Source organism: Rhinoderma darwinii, chromosome 13 (genome assembly GCF_050947455.1).
Source record: "Rhinoderma darwinii isolate aRhiDar2 chromosome 13, aRhiDar2.hap1, whole genome shotgun sequence".
Taxonomy (NCBI): domain Eukaryota; kingdom Metazoa; phylum Chordata; class Amphibia; order Anura; family Rhinodermatidae; genus Rhinoderma; species Rhinoderma darwinii.
The window spans coordinates 32898953-32914785 of record NC_134699.1 but is presented as its reverse complement, the minus strand read 5'-3'; the positions used below and the strand labels follow the sequence as shown (position 1 = coordinate 32914785).

The 15833-nt window shown below is 39.6% G+C and overlaps 1 protein-coding gene across 4 annotated transcripts in view; it reads right to left on the bottom strand.

Moving 5' to 3' along the window:
* Window positions 1-15833, bottom strand: part of LOC142665929 (arf-GAP with SH3 domain, ANK repeat and PH domain-containing protein 1-like) — a 110691-nt gene that overhangs the window by 35560 nt on the left and 59298 nt on the right. For 3 of the 4 annotated variants that reach the window (XM_075845745.1, XM_075845747.1, XM_075845748.1), the window contains exons 3-5: window positions 6570-6715; window positions 1365-1439; window positions 26-75 (exon numbers count right to left, since the gene is read on the bottom strand). In XM_075845745.1, the coding sequence (XP_075701860.1) occupies window positions 26-75; window positions 1365-1439; window positions 6570-6715 (271 nt within the window). The remainder of the gene's footprint in view (window positions 1-25; window positions 76-1364; window positions 1440-6569; window positions 6716-15833) is intronic. The other variant, XM_075845746.1, reaches the window with a different exon arrangement.

Below are 15833 nucleotides of genomic sequence, written 5' to 3'. Positions count from 1 at the left end.
ATTAAACTTTACTGTTCCAACTTACAACTTATTTTCATAATCCTTCCAAGCTTTTTCAAATGGTTTCTTTAAGTCCTGCAAGAAATAAAAGGTTGTAATAGACAATGCAGTGTCAATGGACAAACACACAGTTCGCCTAAAAATCAAAGATATATATTGTATGATCCGTGATTACACACCATCAGTTCAATACAGAACACCGTGACCTCTGAAAAACATGGAGTCTCCTGGCTCATTGCTAAGAGTTAGTTGACAGGGATGACATATTTATTACTCTTTTAGCTAAGAAACTTTTTTAGGCGCATGAGACAGGGTACTTAATTTATGCATATATTTGGCTTATCTGTCTGTACCGAATTTAAATGATCAAATTGTATATCCAGAACGTGTGAATTATACAGGAGATTAGAATATGGATGGTAACATCTACCAGAGAACGATAAATTGAACAAGTGCTATGCAGAGTCAAAAAAAAGAGGCACACTCATTAAATAGCACAGTCGAATTACTTTTCAACCTAATCTCTACATTGATGTGCATTCATCCAACAATCCTTTACAAAAAAAAAAAGAAATCCAGACAATACAGCGGTGAATAAAGGAACAGGAAAAAATTTCTACGTTTAAAAACTATACACAATCATCATGGAAATCGGATCTTCACAGAGTCTTAGTTTTTAATCTTTTTTGGTCTAATCCTAGGAGACAATTAGGCAAAATTTATACAAAAAAATATTGCTTCCTTCTCATTGCTTGATGTCATTTTATTTGATGCTACAGGATAGACAACTACACCTGCTCTTCATAACATCATGTTGCCATTCCGAACAGACTTAGGGGTTCCTAAAAGCTACGTAATGTTGCACAACCCAATCCCTAAAGGTCCGCCAAACCAGACCCAATAATATTCTGGAGGTTCTTTCACCTACAAAAGGAAGTAGTTCTGGTAAATAGAAGACTCTACGTTTTACGCTAAGTAAGGACACACAAAGATCCCACTTCATGTGCTGATGTTTATTTATCTAAAAAAAAATTGTTCTGTCCTACATTATACAGACAGCCTATTGATTTGAATGGGCAGTGTGTAATTCTTCATTTTTCCTGTGGTGGCGCTGCAGGGAAATTGAACACTTACTGCAAGGTTTCCCCACAGATTACAACTGATCGTAGGGTGTCCCAGCTAGGGGGAACTGTGATCAACTTATTGCCAAGGGACCCTTCTAACAAGTAAAAAATGTACAAAGCGGAGAACCCCTTTAAATGAATCTCATTTATTTCCATAATTATTTCCCGATACCGTGACTCAAAGATATTACAAGACAAGTTGAATAATGCTGGCAGCGTTACTTCTTCGCTGAAACTCACCCCTTTCACCTCCTTCAGATCTCCTTTGACCAGCGAGTTTAGAAAGTAATTAATGTTGTGATTAAAACTCTGCAGCTGTTTGAGACAAATACGCAAATTAATGACTGTTAGACAAGTCAAGCAGATAATTTCTCACATATACGGTTATACTCTAGTCAGCAATCTCTCAGTGAATATATTATACATTTAAATGCATTATATAATACATCTATTCATGCCACAATATCATTTCCATCACTGCCTGCCCCCACTACCCACAGACATTATAATCTTATATCTTAACACAGTGATGACTAGGAGATCTGGTAAGGATGAAGAAGATATGCCCAAACGATCTTTGAGGAAAGGCACAACAAACATGTTAAGTGAAAGTAGCCTTTTAATAGCAGTAAGTAACAAAATATCAAGCTTAAAGGGGTATTCCCAACTTAGACAGTTATGGCATATCCACAGGAAAAGCCATAAATGTTTGATAGATGCGGGCCCAACCTATAACGAGAACGGGGGTCACCAGACTCCCGTATCGCCTGGTGTGGCGGCCGCAAACTGCCGATTGCAGGCGGGGACTAGCGCCTCTAGTTTGCTTCCGTAACTCCCATAGAACAGAATGGAGAGAGCAACGCAGCCATATCTCCAATAGTGGAATCGAAATTGGGAATACCCCTTGAAGATATGACAGACTTCTTGAGCTGCAGAACCAGACACAGGCTATGGACATTGCTGTTTCTAGAAAAAAGCAAACCCTTTTTTCAAATCCTGGACAACCCCTTTAAAAGGGTAGTCCCATCTTACACATCTATGGCATACCCACGGTAACTCTGATAGACTTTAATGGAGACTCCAATAAAATCTATGGGGACAGTGGCTGCACAAAATCGGCCAATGGGGGGTGACGGGAATAAAAATCGTATACAAAACTTGAGGACAGCATCAATATGGCAAAAATATGATTGTATTTATTAACACATCCCAAGTATATCAATAAAGCTACGTTTCAACTCCGCTGGAGCCTTTCTCAAGCAGGTGGAATATTTTCTACAAGGGAATAAAAATCGTGACATGTTCCATTGGACACTGTATGTATTCGCTTCTACAGTAGAATATCTCTGTCCATACGGAGTCCGACGGAATATGTACAATAGCACACAGCTGTGCGTCTCCGTACTAATGCATACATGGCCGGCTGTACGGCTCCGTGCACATGAGCCCTTTAAATGTCGGGTGCCCTTTTGACAAATGAAAAGATGTATATTTAAGATTGGAATATACAGCAATTTTCTAATATAAATCTGTGGTTGGAATGGTTCTCAATCAATAAAAATTTGTGCCTGCATCCCATCAGCAGATGCATGTGTTTTTTTCTTAAAGGACAGTCTTTATTCTGCTCAGGTGTTTAGCTGCAGGGTGAGTGGAGGTAGCAGTCGCTGCTCTGCTAGAAAAAAAAACAGTATTTTTTTTTAAATTCGGTTTATTTATAAGATTCAGATGTAAACACAAAGGCTAAATCGCCAAACAATCCAACATGGATAACTAAGCATTATACATCTCAACAGTTCAGACAAAGTTTCACAGAGTATAGGCAAGGAATAAACATAATATAATAGCAAGTGTCAACATGCATCTGCACAGTCAGCGTCAGAGATAGCACGCCAGGAGGCCTTCCGGGCCATAAACAGATCCTCATGGAGGAAAAACTTTTGATGGTGTGAAAAGGAGTGATCATTAGTCAGACTAAAGAGGCAAAATAACGGGTCTTGAGGAACAGGGGCCCCATTACCCTAGAAAGATATAGCAATATCTCATCCCAATAGGATGCAATATATGGACATGTCCAGATCATATGCCAAAAATCAGCGGCCTCCTGGTGACATCTGAGACATTCAGTGGACGGGATTACTCCAATTCTGTGCAGACGAGTCGGTTAAATAAGCACGGTGAGTGATATATAACTGAATGAGCCTATTGTTAGCTGCCAGTAAGACCAGAAGGTGAGAAGATCACATATTCTCCCAATCGTCATCAGAAATGAGGGGGAAGAACCTCCATCCATCCTGCTTTAGCAGACTGAATACGTTTAGAACATGTTTTTTGCATCAGGGATGTATAAAGAACGGACATTCGCCCAAGTCTACTTCCATTAGAAATATCATATCAATGATCTCAAGTGTTTGCAAAGCATGTTGAGGATATTCTGGAAATTGCATAGTGAGGGCATGCCGGAGCTGCAGATACCTGTAGAAGGACCGATAGGAAATCTCATACTTGCGTTTCAATTGTTCAAAAGTCAACCATAATTTGCCCTCTATCAAATGTTTGATGTGGGTGACACAAAGGCCGTCCCAGAATTCAGCACCTGCAAGCTGATGCAACTCTCGGAGCATGGGGTTGTGCCATAAGGGCCAGGATACAAGGGGTCCCATAATATCATATAATTTCTTAAGTGTGGTCCACACCTTTTCGCCACTCGATGTAGTGGAGTTAGTATGAGCCCTGGTGTTGGAGCTCCCCCTCAAGGTATACGAGCAGGTCCGACACGCCCAACTCTCCCCCCAGAAAGCATTCATCTCCTGCATAAGTCTCCAGTGACAACCAGGGACTCAAATACCTCAGCTGAGAGGCCACATATTACAAAAAGTAGTTGGGAAGGGCCATACCCCCTAGCTCTTTGGGGCGTTTCAACAAGTTTAAACCAAGTTTAACTCGGGACCCTCTCCAAAGAAAGGATGTCAGTAGACTATCCAATGTGGCAAAAAAGGATCTCGGAATGAGAGTCCTGGTATGCTGGAAAGTTTACTGTAGCTTTGGTTAAATCAACATCTTGACCAAGTGGACCCGCCCAGCAAGTGTCAGGGGTAGCTTACACCACATTAGTTTTATTTCGAACCCAACCAATAAGAGGAGTGATATTAAGTCTCAAAAAATCAGTAGGAGCAATGACAATACCCAAATATTTGAAAGTAGGAACCACCTGCAGGCGAAGGCCCCGAGCCGCCATATCAGGCATGTACCATCCAAGGGATAGAATACCAATTTTCCCCAGTTAATACGAAGGCCCGAGTGGCAACCAAATTCGTCTATGATCGACATAGCCGCCGTCAAGGAGTGTCAAGTATCTTGTAAAAACAAGATCAGATCATCAGCATACAACACAAGCTTCGAGGTAGTCCCCCTGCAGGTGAGCCCAAGGAACTCCTCAGATGATCCAAGACTAATGGCCAGCATCTCAATGGCTAGCGCAAGCAGCACCAGAGCTAGGGGGCAACCCTGCTTAGTTCCCCTAAAGAGAGAAAAAGTGCCCAACAGACCCCCATTAGTAAGTACATTGGCTGTAGGCAAAATATAGAGGCGCTGTACCCACTTACATAAACCACATTTTTCCATGCAGGCCCAGAGAAACCTCCATTCCAAAGAATCAAAGGCCTTGGCCGCATCAAGGGAAACCAAGGCTCTATCACCAACCAAATTATGCACTATAGAATTATGTATATGGACTTTACTAAGGTTGATAGAGGTAGACTTGGTAGGCATAAAGCCCGTTTGGTCACAGTGTATTATATCTAAGATAACCTTGTTCAAACGTAGGGCCAGGACTTTAGCTAAAATTTTGCAGTCCGTATTGATGAGGGAAATCGGCCAATATGACCCGCATTCCCCACTATCCTTATCAGGTTTGGGAATAACAACTATGGTTGCATCATACAGTGAAGGAGGGAGACAACCCTTCAGAAACCCTGCATTATAGGTGGCAAGGAGCTGACGCACAAATATCTCCTGACAGCAGGCATAAACATCCGGAGGAAGGCCATCAGGACCTGGGGCCTTCCCAGAGGGGAGGAGGGAAATAGCCTTTGCAATCTCTTCTACAGTAAGGGGGGCAAACAACAGTATTTGAAATGGCACATGGTAGGTGGGTGGCCCCGTTATAGATTTTGCATTGGGGCCCAGTAGCTTCAAGTTACGCCTCTGATTCTGCTAAGCGTTTCACATGATAACAGTGGATGCCTTTCTGTATTACTGGATCGCCTACATATAAAGGTAGGAGTTCTGATAATACAAGCATACAAAGAAATTTAAGTATATACAATTTGGCAAAACACAAGTGTAGGCTAAGTTGCAGTTTACTCAAGATGAACCTACGCGTTGAAACAAAAAATTCTACTGGTGACAAGTCTTTAATATTGTGTTATCCTTTTAATACAAGTGCAGATAATTACATTATGACACACAAAATCTGAGTCATATTTGCATTAATTTAGCAGATTAAAAGGAATAATATTAAGTCATCTGAGTTTTGTGTGAAAAGAACAGTACTGAGTTCTACATATTGTACAATGCTGTTGGTGGGGCATTCCTGGACCTCATAATGTAATGTAATCTAATGTAATTTCATAATATGCTGGTCCCCATGTAGTAATACGGTCTTGGAGAAAAAGTGCCCCTATGAACACAGCTGCCAACCCAGATGTCACCGGGGCCAAAGATTCAGTTCACCCCATAATAAAACATCACAAGCGTGTGGTGGGAAGAGGGACAATATATTCCTATGTCAACGCCTTAATTATGAATATCGGAGAAGGTTATCAAATTCTAGAATGTCTGACCAAAGGGTTCGTATTATAAAAAAAACTTTATCACAATGAAAAAAACGGCTAGACATTTATATTATAACTAAGGGTATTGGGGTAGTTAATGGGGTTGTCACACAATGACAACCCCTATCCATATGTCCTATTAGGCATGAAAACATTATAGAGGGAAGGGGGTGTCCCTTGCTCAGAAAAAGTGTAGTAGTAACCAATCAGGTTACTGCTGTAATTTTCAAAAGGACCTCTGAAAAATTTAAGGTAGAATCTGATTGGTTGCTACAACTCCCCTTTTCCTTTGCACCAGTTTTGATTATGGTCCCCAATGGGCTGCATTTATCCAAACTGCCTAACCGAAAAAATGGCCTTGTTGTCCATAGAAAAAAATCACAGTGCAACTTATATTAATTTTAATGACCCAGATAACCCAGGATTTTAAAAACCCAGATAACCACTTTCATTTTCGAGAATATATATGCGTTACTAGAGTATCCTTTACATTTGCCAGTGTATGCGTGATAAATTCACTCCAGCTAAATGTAGCATAAAGTACTTGCACAAAAAAAAAGGAGCGGACTAGTTTTTCATCAGAGAATCCTCTACCTGAAGTAATAGAACTTACCACCTTTTTCATTGGCGTCAACAATTCCTTAGAAAGCTCAGCGAAAGCATTGAAAGCGTTGCTCAGAGCTTCTTCTCCATTGTCCCGGCAGTTTAATGATAGTTTTTCCAACGTTGCAATATAAACCTCTAGGTGTGTGATGTGTTCTGAAATGAAGAGATACAAAATACTGTAATCACTGCCTAAAGCATAACAGGGGGAAATAATGGCAAACAATGTGAATTTACAACAAGGACTGACATTAACCACAAAGCATTTACTCCAAAAATAAAACAAGTTTGCTACAAGAGAGGCTGTTATGTATTAAAAAGATGTCACATTTTTAATCACGTCCTAAAGGACTATGCTGCATGTTACATTCATTTGCCTCTAATGGCTTCATATTGTAAACTATTTGCTTAAGAGTCAGGATCATCAAAAGGAGTGAAGAACTGGCATGACCCACAGTGGTGAAAATGGTGAAAGGGACTATGACTGCAGGATCAGACTATGCAGGGTTTGTTTGTAGTCTGTAACCATGGAGACAGATAGGTCTGCATAGGAGCTGTAGATGATAAACCATTTACAAAGTTACTTAATTTTTCATTTCAGTGGGCCAATAAAAACAAAAAATCACTGCAAAGACTATAAAGGTATCAGTTTAATGTATTCATTATAAAAGGCTGTTGAAAAGCCTATGACGTATACGTTAAATATATACCTGTGGCATATGCCATACACTGGCAAACGTCACCCATAAGTTTCCATGTTAAAAAAACATATACCGTGCGGTATCCTTTTTTTTTTTTTTTTTGCGGAATGGAATAACGTAGTCTATACTGGTATACTGACTTCTGGCCTCCGCCAGGCTAGCGAAACACTAAAGGCAGGATATATGAAACAGCATAACAAAGATGCTGATTAAAAAACTGCAGTACAATGCTCCCACAACATGTTTCAGTGCTACATGGTGTCCTCTGCAGTATAGGGACAATGGCAAATAGATTTGTTTGATCATTTAAAAATAAAAAAATTAGCAGTCAAAAAAGACCAACCAGTTTAAAAAAAATATATTTTTTACAACCTACATGGAAACTTAATGCTATTTAGTAGGAGGAGGGTTAATGACAAAACAACAGGTCTACTACATTGCCTTGGCCAAGAAAACATGCATTACACGGACAATAGCAATGGGAAGATTGTAGGCAGGTAACACAGAGCAGACTGCAGCCCAGGAGTATATGAGGAAGGCTAGGAACTTGAGAGAGGGACAGTGGCCAGCAGGACAAGTAGGATGTAGAATGAGTTAAAACATATTTTTCTTAATCATACTGTACATATTGACCGCCCCCCCCCCCCCCAAAAAAAACAACAACATTTAAATAAAATTTCCAAAATTCTAAATAGCTATTAACTCAGCTGCCAGGCAGGATTTAACACGGTGGATGATCTTCCCCTTTAAATTAATGTATTATTCACTCTTCTGCTGGAATAGCTAAATCGCACCCCAGTACATTTACAGATTGTGATATGTTATGCAATCGATAAAACAAGTTCCTGTGCCAGCGCCCTTTAATATGTGGTTAGTAATGTCAGTTGTACCTATATGTGGAGACCAGTTATATATTCACTGTCACCCTAAGTGAAGTATGCCAGCGGTGTTTAATTCAGATTCATTATTAATAGGTAGTGTGGGTGTCACAAAACTCTACACAAATTACTCTTTAATATCCTGACAGCGTGTTTAGTGGGATCATAGCTTCCCTATAAGTGGTGCTGAATGCTCACAGCCCCTCACTCAAGGTACCGAGAATACCAGTCCTGAAGCACACGGATACAAACGTAGAAGCCATGTTTATTCTTGTACACGGATTGTAGGGATTGTGTTCAGACCTGTAAGCTGAACTGTATAGATGTTCGTGCTGCTATATTCATTATTAGACGTTGTGGTTACACATTATCATGCCTGGTGCCAAGATCTTCAAGGTATATACCTAACGCACATTTCACCAGCATGGAGCAGGCTTTATCTAGGGGCCTGAAGAGGGATAGTAGTTTCTTATATGTAGAGAGCTAGTAATGTCACCGACAACAATTAGTTACAGTCTCCTCTGGGTACAATGCGTATTCTATTACGCCACGTAGTGACGGGAGCTCTACAGAAAGTGAATACAGCCTAATACATAAAAAAATAAATATTACATTAAAACAAGCAGAAATAATAATTCCTATACATGAGTTAGACAAATGAATATATAGAATAGTGTTATTTTAATTGCATTGGAAATACACACTTCTCCCTATCAGAATCTTAATCTGAAACCAACCATATTGAAAATATGGAAGAAATAACAGCCATTTCCCAAGATGCTTGCACATACTAAACAACCAGATGGTGGGACTAATACCAATTTATGGAACATGATGGAGCTCTCATGTTAGCTTAGAGGGCTGATACGTTTTTTGATTGATAGCCTAACTCCTCAGGTGTGACAACAGAGACAGGTTTTCATAATTGATTTCAATTTAGTACATAGTTTTATACTGTTACAGTACAAAAAGGCTGTGGTAGAAGAACTTTAGATATAATAAAGTTGGACACTGTATGGGTTTTCTATTCCTACCCCATCCCTACCCATTACTCCATCAGTTTCTTGCTGCATATGTACAGGCACGGCAAGGTCTCTCCCAAGCAAACAGCAGTATCTATATATGATGCCTAAGCTCTTTTCAGTCAGTAAAAAAACAAAAACCAGGCTGGGTGCAGGGAAACCAGCATGGTGGAACTGCAGAAACCGTCATCAGCCATGGTAACTGCATGCGGGAGATTAACATCAAGCTAATGTCCAGCACTGCTATCACTTCTGAACCCTCAGATACCATTGGAACATCGCTCTGGAAAAGCCTTTTAAGTAGTGATCTACCGTATATATAAATATGGAGGGACTAACTAGTTCATAAAAACACATCAAAGTGACACTGTGGGCACAACTTTACCCCCAAAGGTTTACTTACCGTTTCTTGCAAGAAGAATCGTGTATATTGCTGTTGCACTGTAACGTTACTTTATGTTTATGGCAGGTGAAGCGAAATGATGGTTTGCTCGCTGGTTGGTCTAAAATGACTTGCCGCTGGGATGTAGTGCCTGGATAATGGCTTGGCTAAAATTCTGCTGTGCCATAACAGCGCCAGGACATCGCAGAATAACTACGATGCGTCCTGATGCAGGGGGCGTGCTTTTTCTAAAAAAACGGCGGTGTTCAGGTGGAAAAGGAGGAACCTAGCTGCACAGATTGAGAGAGAGCTTCTGTGAGAGAAGCTGGAGAGTGAGCTGTGAAACTACCGTACAAGCGACAAGCACGAGAAGTTTTGGCCTGATTCCGTGGGTCCTGGAGCCAATTGTGATCCCCCGTGAGAGTGGTGTCGTGCAAGCAGTGGTGGGTTACGGGCAGGAGCTTTCCCACGTGTATCAGCCTGAGGCAAGTAAGACCCAACAAGTACCGTGTAGCCAGTTGTGGCCTAGTAGGCATAATATTGAAGGGCCAACCCGCTGTGCCTCTAATATTGAGAAGTGTTTATTTTCTACAGTGACCAGGAGTGTCAAAATCTCCTAGTATCCTTTCCATCGTTTCCAGGACACATATACTAGTCCTTCTCAATGAATTAGAATATCATCAAAAAGTAAATTTATTTCAGTAATTCAATTCAAAAAGTGCAACTCATATATTATATAGATTAATTAGACACAGAGTGATCTATTTCCAGCAATTTTTTCTTTTAATGTTGATTATTATGGCGAACAGTTAATGAAAACCCAAAATTTTGTGTCTCAGAAAATTAGAATATTATATAAGCACAAGTTAAAAAATGATTTTTAATACCAAAATGTAGGCCTGCTGAAAAGTTCGTACAGTATATGCACTCAATACTTGGTCGGGGCTCCTTTTGTATGAATTACTGAATCAGTGCGGCGTGGCATGGAGGCGATCAGCCTGTGGCACTGCTGAGGTGTTATGGAAGCCAAGGTTGCTTTGATAGTGGCCTTCAGCTCGTCTGCATTGTTGGGTCTGGTGTCTCTCATCTTCCTCTTGACAATACCCTATAGATTCTCTATGGGGTTTAGGTCAAGCGAGTTTGCTGGCCAATCAGAGGGAAGCATGAAGCGCTCGAAAATTTCCTGGTAGACTGCTACATTGACTCTGGACATAATATTGTTGCTCAGTGGTCCAAAGTCCTGTTTTCAGATGAAAGTAAATTTTCATCTGGAAATCAAGGTCCCAGTGTCTGGAGGAAGAGTGGAGAGGAATCAATACAAGTTACTTGCAGTCCAGTGTGACGTTTCCAGTCAGTGATGGTTTGGGGGCCATGTCATCTGCTGGTGTTGGTCCACTGTGTTATATCAAGTCCAGAGGCAACGCAGCCATCTACCAGGAAATTTTAGAGCACTTCATGCTTCCCTCTGCTGACAAGCTTTATGGAGATGCTGATTTCATTTTCCAGCAGGACTTGGCACCTGCCCACACTGCCAAAAGTACCAATACCTGGTTTAATAACCACAGTATCACTGCGCTTGATTGGCTAAATTTTGGGTTTTCATTAACTGTTAGCCATAATCATCAACATTAAAAGAAAAAAAATGCTGGAAATAGATCACTCTGTGTGTAATTAATCTATATAATATATGAGTTTCACTTTTTGAATTGAATTACTAAAATAAATTAACATTTTGATGATATTCTAATTCATTGAGAAGGACTAGTATATTGCTCACTTAAGTTGAATAAATCAGCCTTGTTTCATCTTCATTGAAGTCCTGGTGCCGTTCCTTTGTCCTCTAGTCTTTCTCTATTCAAGTTGGGGAACTGATTCACGGATTCATCCCCTGGTAAGGTGCACATGGCCTAATATTTAGCTGTATTGGAGTGCTGTGTTAATTTTTCTCTGGACTGTGCGTATGTGTATGTGTATATATATATATATATATATATATATATATACACACATACATACATACACACACACACACACACACACACACACACACACACACACACACACACGCTCCTCAATGCTTAAAGCCTATGAAAGCTTTTGTAGCCTTTTTTGTTTTTTAAATATGTCTTATGTGTTTTTAAACATTTTTCAAATTGACATTTAATAAAAATTGTATTTCGTTTTTATGCGTTGCAGCTTCTATGTAACCACTCTATAAAGAATCTGATGTTGTAAGCCAAATCCTTCAGTCAGCTGAACCGACGGCCGCTGACACACAGGTTAATCCGAATATCGACCAAAACAAGGTTTATGAACTGAGAGGTGATCTGTATTGGGGTTATCATGTGTGTCAGAGGCCCACAGGAGCCGCTGTCAGCCAAGCCGTCGGTCCAACTGAAGGACGGATTTGGCTTTAAGCGGTGTTATGCAGCTTCTGTGTAAAGTGGATACATAGAAGCTGCATCACAAAAAGTTAATAAAATTTGTAATAAATGTGAATTTGAGAAATGTTTTAAAACACACAAAACTTGCATTTCATACATAAAAAAAAGGCTACAAAAGCTGTACACAGCCTTTATGCAAACAGTCATTGTCACTGTGGGAAAAGTTCTAGCTGGGGTCTAGACATTTTAAACTGTTGGCCTTTATACATGCAGTAAGCAGGTAAACTTACCGAGTTACTTCAACTCAGCAAATTATCACGTTGTACAAAAGAAACAGTTCAATGAAAACTCCAGCCCTTCTACAACTGTAGCTTGAGGGATAGAGAAGTCATAGCAGAGTGCTTATTCTTATAAGTCATAGAAGAGTGCTTATTCTTATAAAGTCATAGCAGTGTGCTTATTCTTATAAGTCATAGAAGAGTGCTTATTCTTATAAATCATAGCAGAGTGCTTATTCTTATAAAAGTCATAGAAGAGTGCTTATTCTTATAAGTCATAGCAGAGTGCTTATTCTTATAAATCATAGCAGAGTGCTTAAACAAAAACATATTGGGGGGAAAATTATTACTAGTTCTACACCAGTTTTCTGGCATAGAAAAGTCGCAAACTTTGCACTGAATTTTCACTAAAAATATTTACTTTTGCGACGTTCATGCCATTTTTCTAAAATGTGTGCGAAGCTTAACGGAAGGGGATGGGGCGACCCACCGCCCAACAAATTTACTTTCAATTATGCCAGAAACTGGTCTAAGTTACAGCACAAATTTACTACAGTTTCAAGCTAGAGTAGATTTGATTTTTTTTTTCCATGGACGGCCAGAGCTGTACCTAATTTATTGAGGCATGCGCCTCAATCTAAATAGTGCTGGAGTAAGAGGTGCCTAATTTATTAAGAATGGCATCTGAAACACTTTGACCAAAATCACATCTGAGAGACCACTTTGAAATGGAAACTGCATTATAAAGATTATGTACTTTTCATTCTGAAGAAAATTATCTGTATTCTCTTCTCCTGGACAACCTATTATTTAGTTCACCTATGAAAAATGCAGTTAGGCCTTATGCACACAGCTATGTTACAGATCCAGGTTGTATGGCTATATAATATGTCACACATTGGAATCTATGGACCCATACAGTACCCCTGTGTGCCTCTGATTTTATAAGCAAGCATACAGATTTTTTGTCACTGATTCATTCATATAGAATTTGTGAAAAAATCATTGTGGCAAATTCAATATTACTAAACAATGTTTTCTTAGAAGCAATGATAATATAGTTTCGTATGAAGGCCAGTGAATAGAGAACCAACAGCTCTATATTATAAAACTGCAAGGACTCTGCAAGCCGCTGTACAAGCTCCATGAACACAACCTTGTCGTCTGGTGCATTGACCCCAAAATTTTTTTTTTAATGAAAATGTCTATGGCTAGCCTAGCAAAATATGAAGTAATCTAGTAAATAGATAGCAATGTACGTAATAATACTTTTATAGCAAAAAGATATAACAGATCCTCAGCTGAAATAAAAATGCAACAAATACCACCTTACATTTGTATTGTGCAGTAGCCCTAGTTGCAATTCAATATTTTTAGATCACCAACGTATTCAATAAAGCTGTTCGAACAGTCCATGTCAGGCACATACATAAACACATGCCAATTACATAGAAAACCAATAAACCTGAGCAACTTTTTCACATGTGAGGGTGGGGTAACCCTAGTACCCAAAGAGAAAATCCACACATACAAAAGGGAGAACAAACTCCATATAGATATTGCTCAGGACCTCATCTCTGCAAAGCAGCTGCTTGTTAGTTAACCTCTGAGCAGCCTAAGTTGGGAAGTATTAAAATGTCACGGTTTTCTATAGACTTTTATAAATTCAAATTCTGATTTAAAATCAGGCAATTCTCTAAAGTGAGCTCAGCAGTTCTACTTTCCGAAGAGCATGCAGAATATTGCAAAAGTCTATTCTGTTTAGGTATTAGACTCATTTTTCTTAATAGAACTTGGTAACGGCAATGCAGCTGACTGCAGCAACTTTCCTAATGCAATATAAGCAATGAAACAACGTGCCATGCATGCTGTATGCCCTGTCCAAGGTTCTGAAAACAGATTAGCACCATTACAAGCTGGGGATGTCAATATGTAGGTAGTTTGTTTTTTTTTTAGTTCATAAAGGGATACAGATGGCACTCGGTCACGAGAGCCTACAACATAATGATCTGGCATCTGTTTTGCAGCCCCAGTAGCAGATGTTACTTTTTGTGACATCGCTACTGAAATATATCTCAAAGCAAATAAATAAGGGTGTTAATAAAATGTTGTATATTCTGAGGGACTTCCATCTACTGGGAAAAAAGACAAACTCTGTTAGATATATATGACAGATCATATAGAAATGTGTTCGACACATACATGGAATAGATTGTTTTTTATGCTATGTATGGAGATTAGAAGAAAGATTGTTTAACTTTCAGTCAAAGATTTAAACATAAAGGTTCAATGTAAAATGGAATATATAATCCACGATGGTGAGAACAGCAGTTTGATCGATCATGATGAATAGACAAACAGAGACCTAGGAGTTTGGAAAAGCTGGGAACGGTTACTATTTTTTGTCCCTCGGCTTTCCTAGAAATGGATCTAACTCAGGCTTTGTTCACATCTACGTAAGAGCTCCGTTCAGGCGTTCCGTCTGAGCTTTCCGTCAGAACGGAACCCTGACTGAAACAAACTGAAACCATAGGTTTCTGTTTGCATCACCATTGATTTTAATGGTGACAGATCCGGTGCTAATGGTTTCCGTTTGTCTCCGTTGTGCAGGAGTTCCGCCGTTTTCACGGAAACAATACTGTAGTCAACTGAAAATGACGGAATCCCTTGCACAACAGAGACAAACAAAAAGTTTCTGCATCGGATTTATCACCATTGAAATCAATGGTGATGCAAATGGAAACCTACTACGGAACGCCTGAACAGAGCCCTGATGCAGATGTGAACGAAGCCTAAGCCATGGCTAAACAAAAAATTTGTAAATACTCAACAAATACAACAACATTTTAAAGGTACAACAGGTGAACAAACTAAGCTGACAACCTTCCTATTAACTTTTTACAATGCCATTGGTGACAAGATGATTTTGGCTATGGCTTCCTATCTATACATTACAAATCCCACAGGTACCTTCCCGATGTACTGATCTAACAATAGTGATTGTGTCTGCCAAGCTCTTCAAATCCTCAAACCTCAAAGGACCATTCATACATCTACAAAACTTATCAAAAATGTAGACAATATTCACACCTTGCAAAGGCATTTATAAATCTCTTAGGACTCTTTCACTATGTATCACATTTCACATTGAATCTTTATACAAATCTAACTGCAAATAGTCTTTTGTCTTCTATATTTCACAGAGAAGACCCATAGTGTAGTATGCAGGAGCCTAGTAACTTAGCAAGTCATGTGGACCCTCATAGCAGTGCTGAATTTGTAGATTCAGCGCAATTTAGAGAAATGTTTAATGAGCAGATTCAGGGTCTACCTCTTTAAAATATGTGGCTCTTTAAAGCGCCACAGTCACAATTGACTGTATACTGTGCCTGTATCAAACTGAAAAGGACATGAGGGAGGAGCATTGTGAGGTCAGCTGCTCGCAGCCAATTTGCATCTCTGGAATGCTCCCAGTTGATTGGCTGAGAGTAAATGACTTACAGGGGTCTCCTCACAATGCTCCTCCCTCATGTCCTTTTCAGTTTCATACAGGCACAGTATACAGCCTCTCATGACATTGCCACTTTACTTTTCAGGTTTAGAGAATATGGCTTCATAAGCGTAAATGT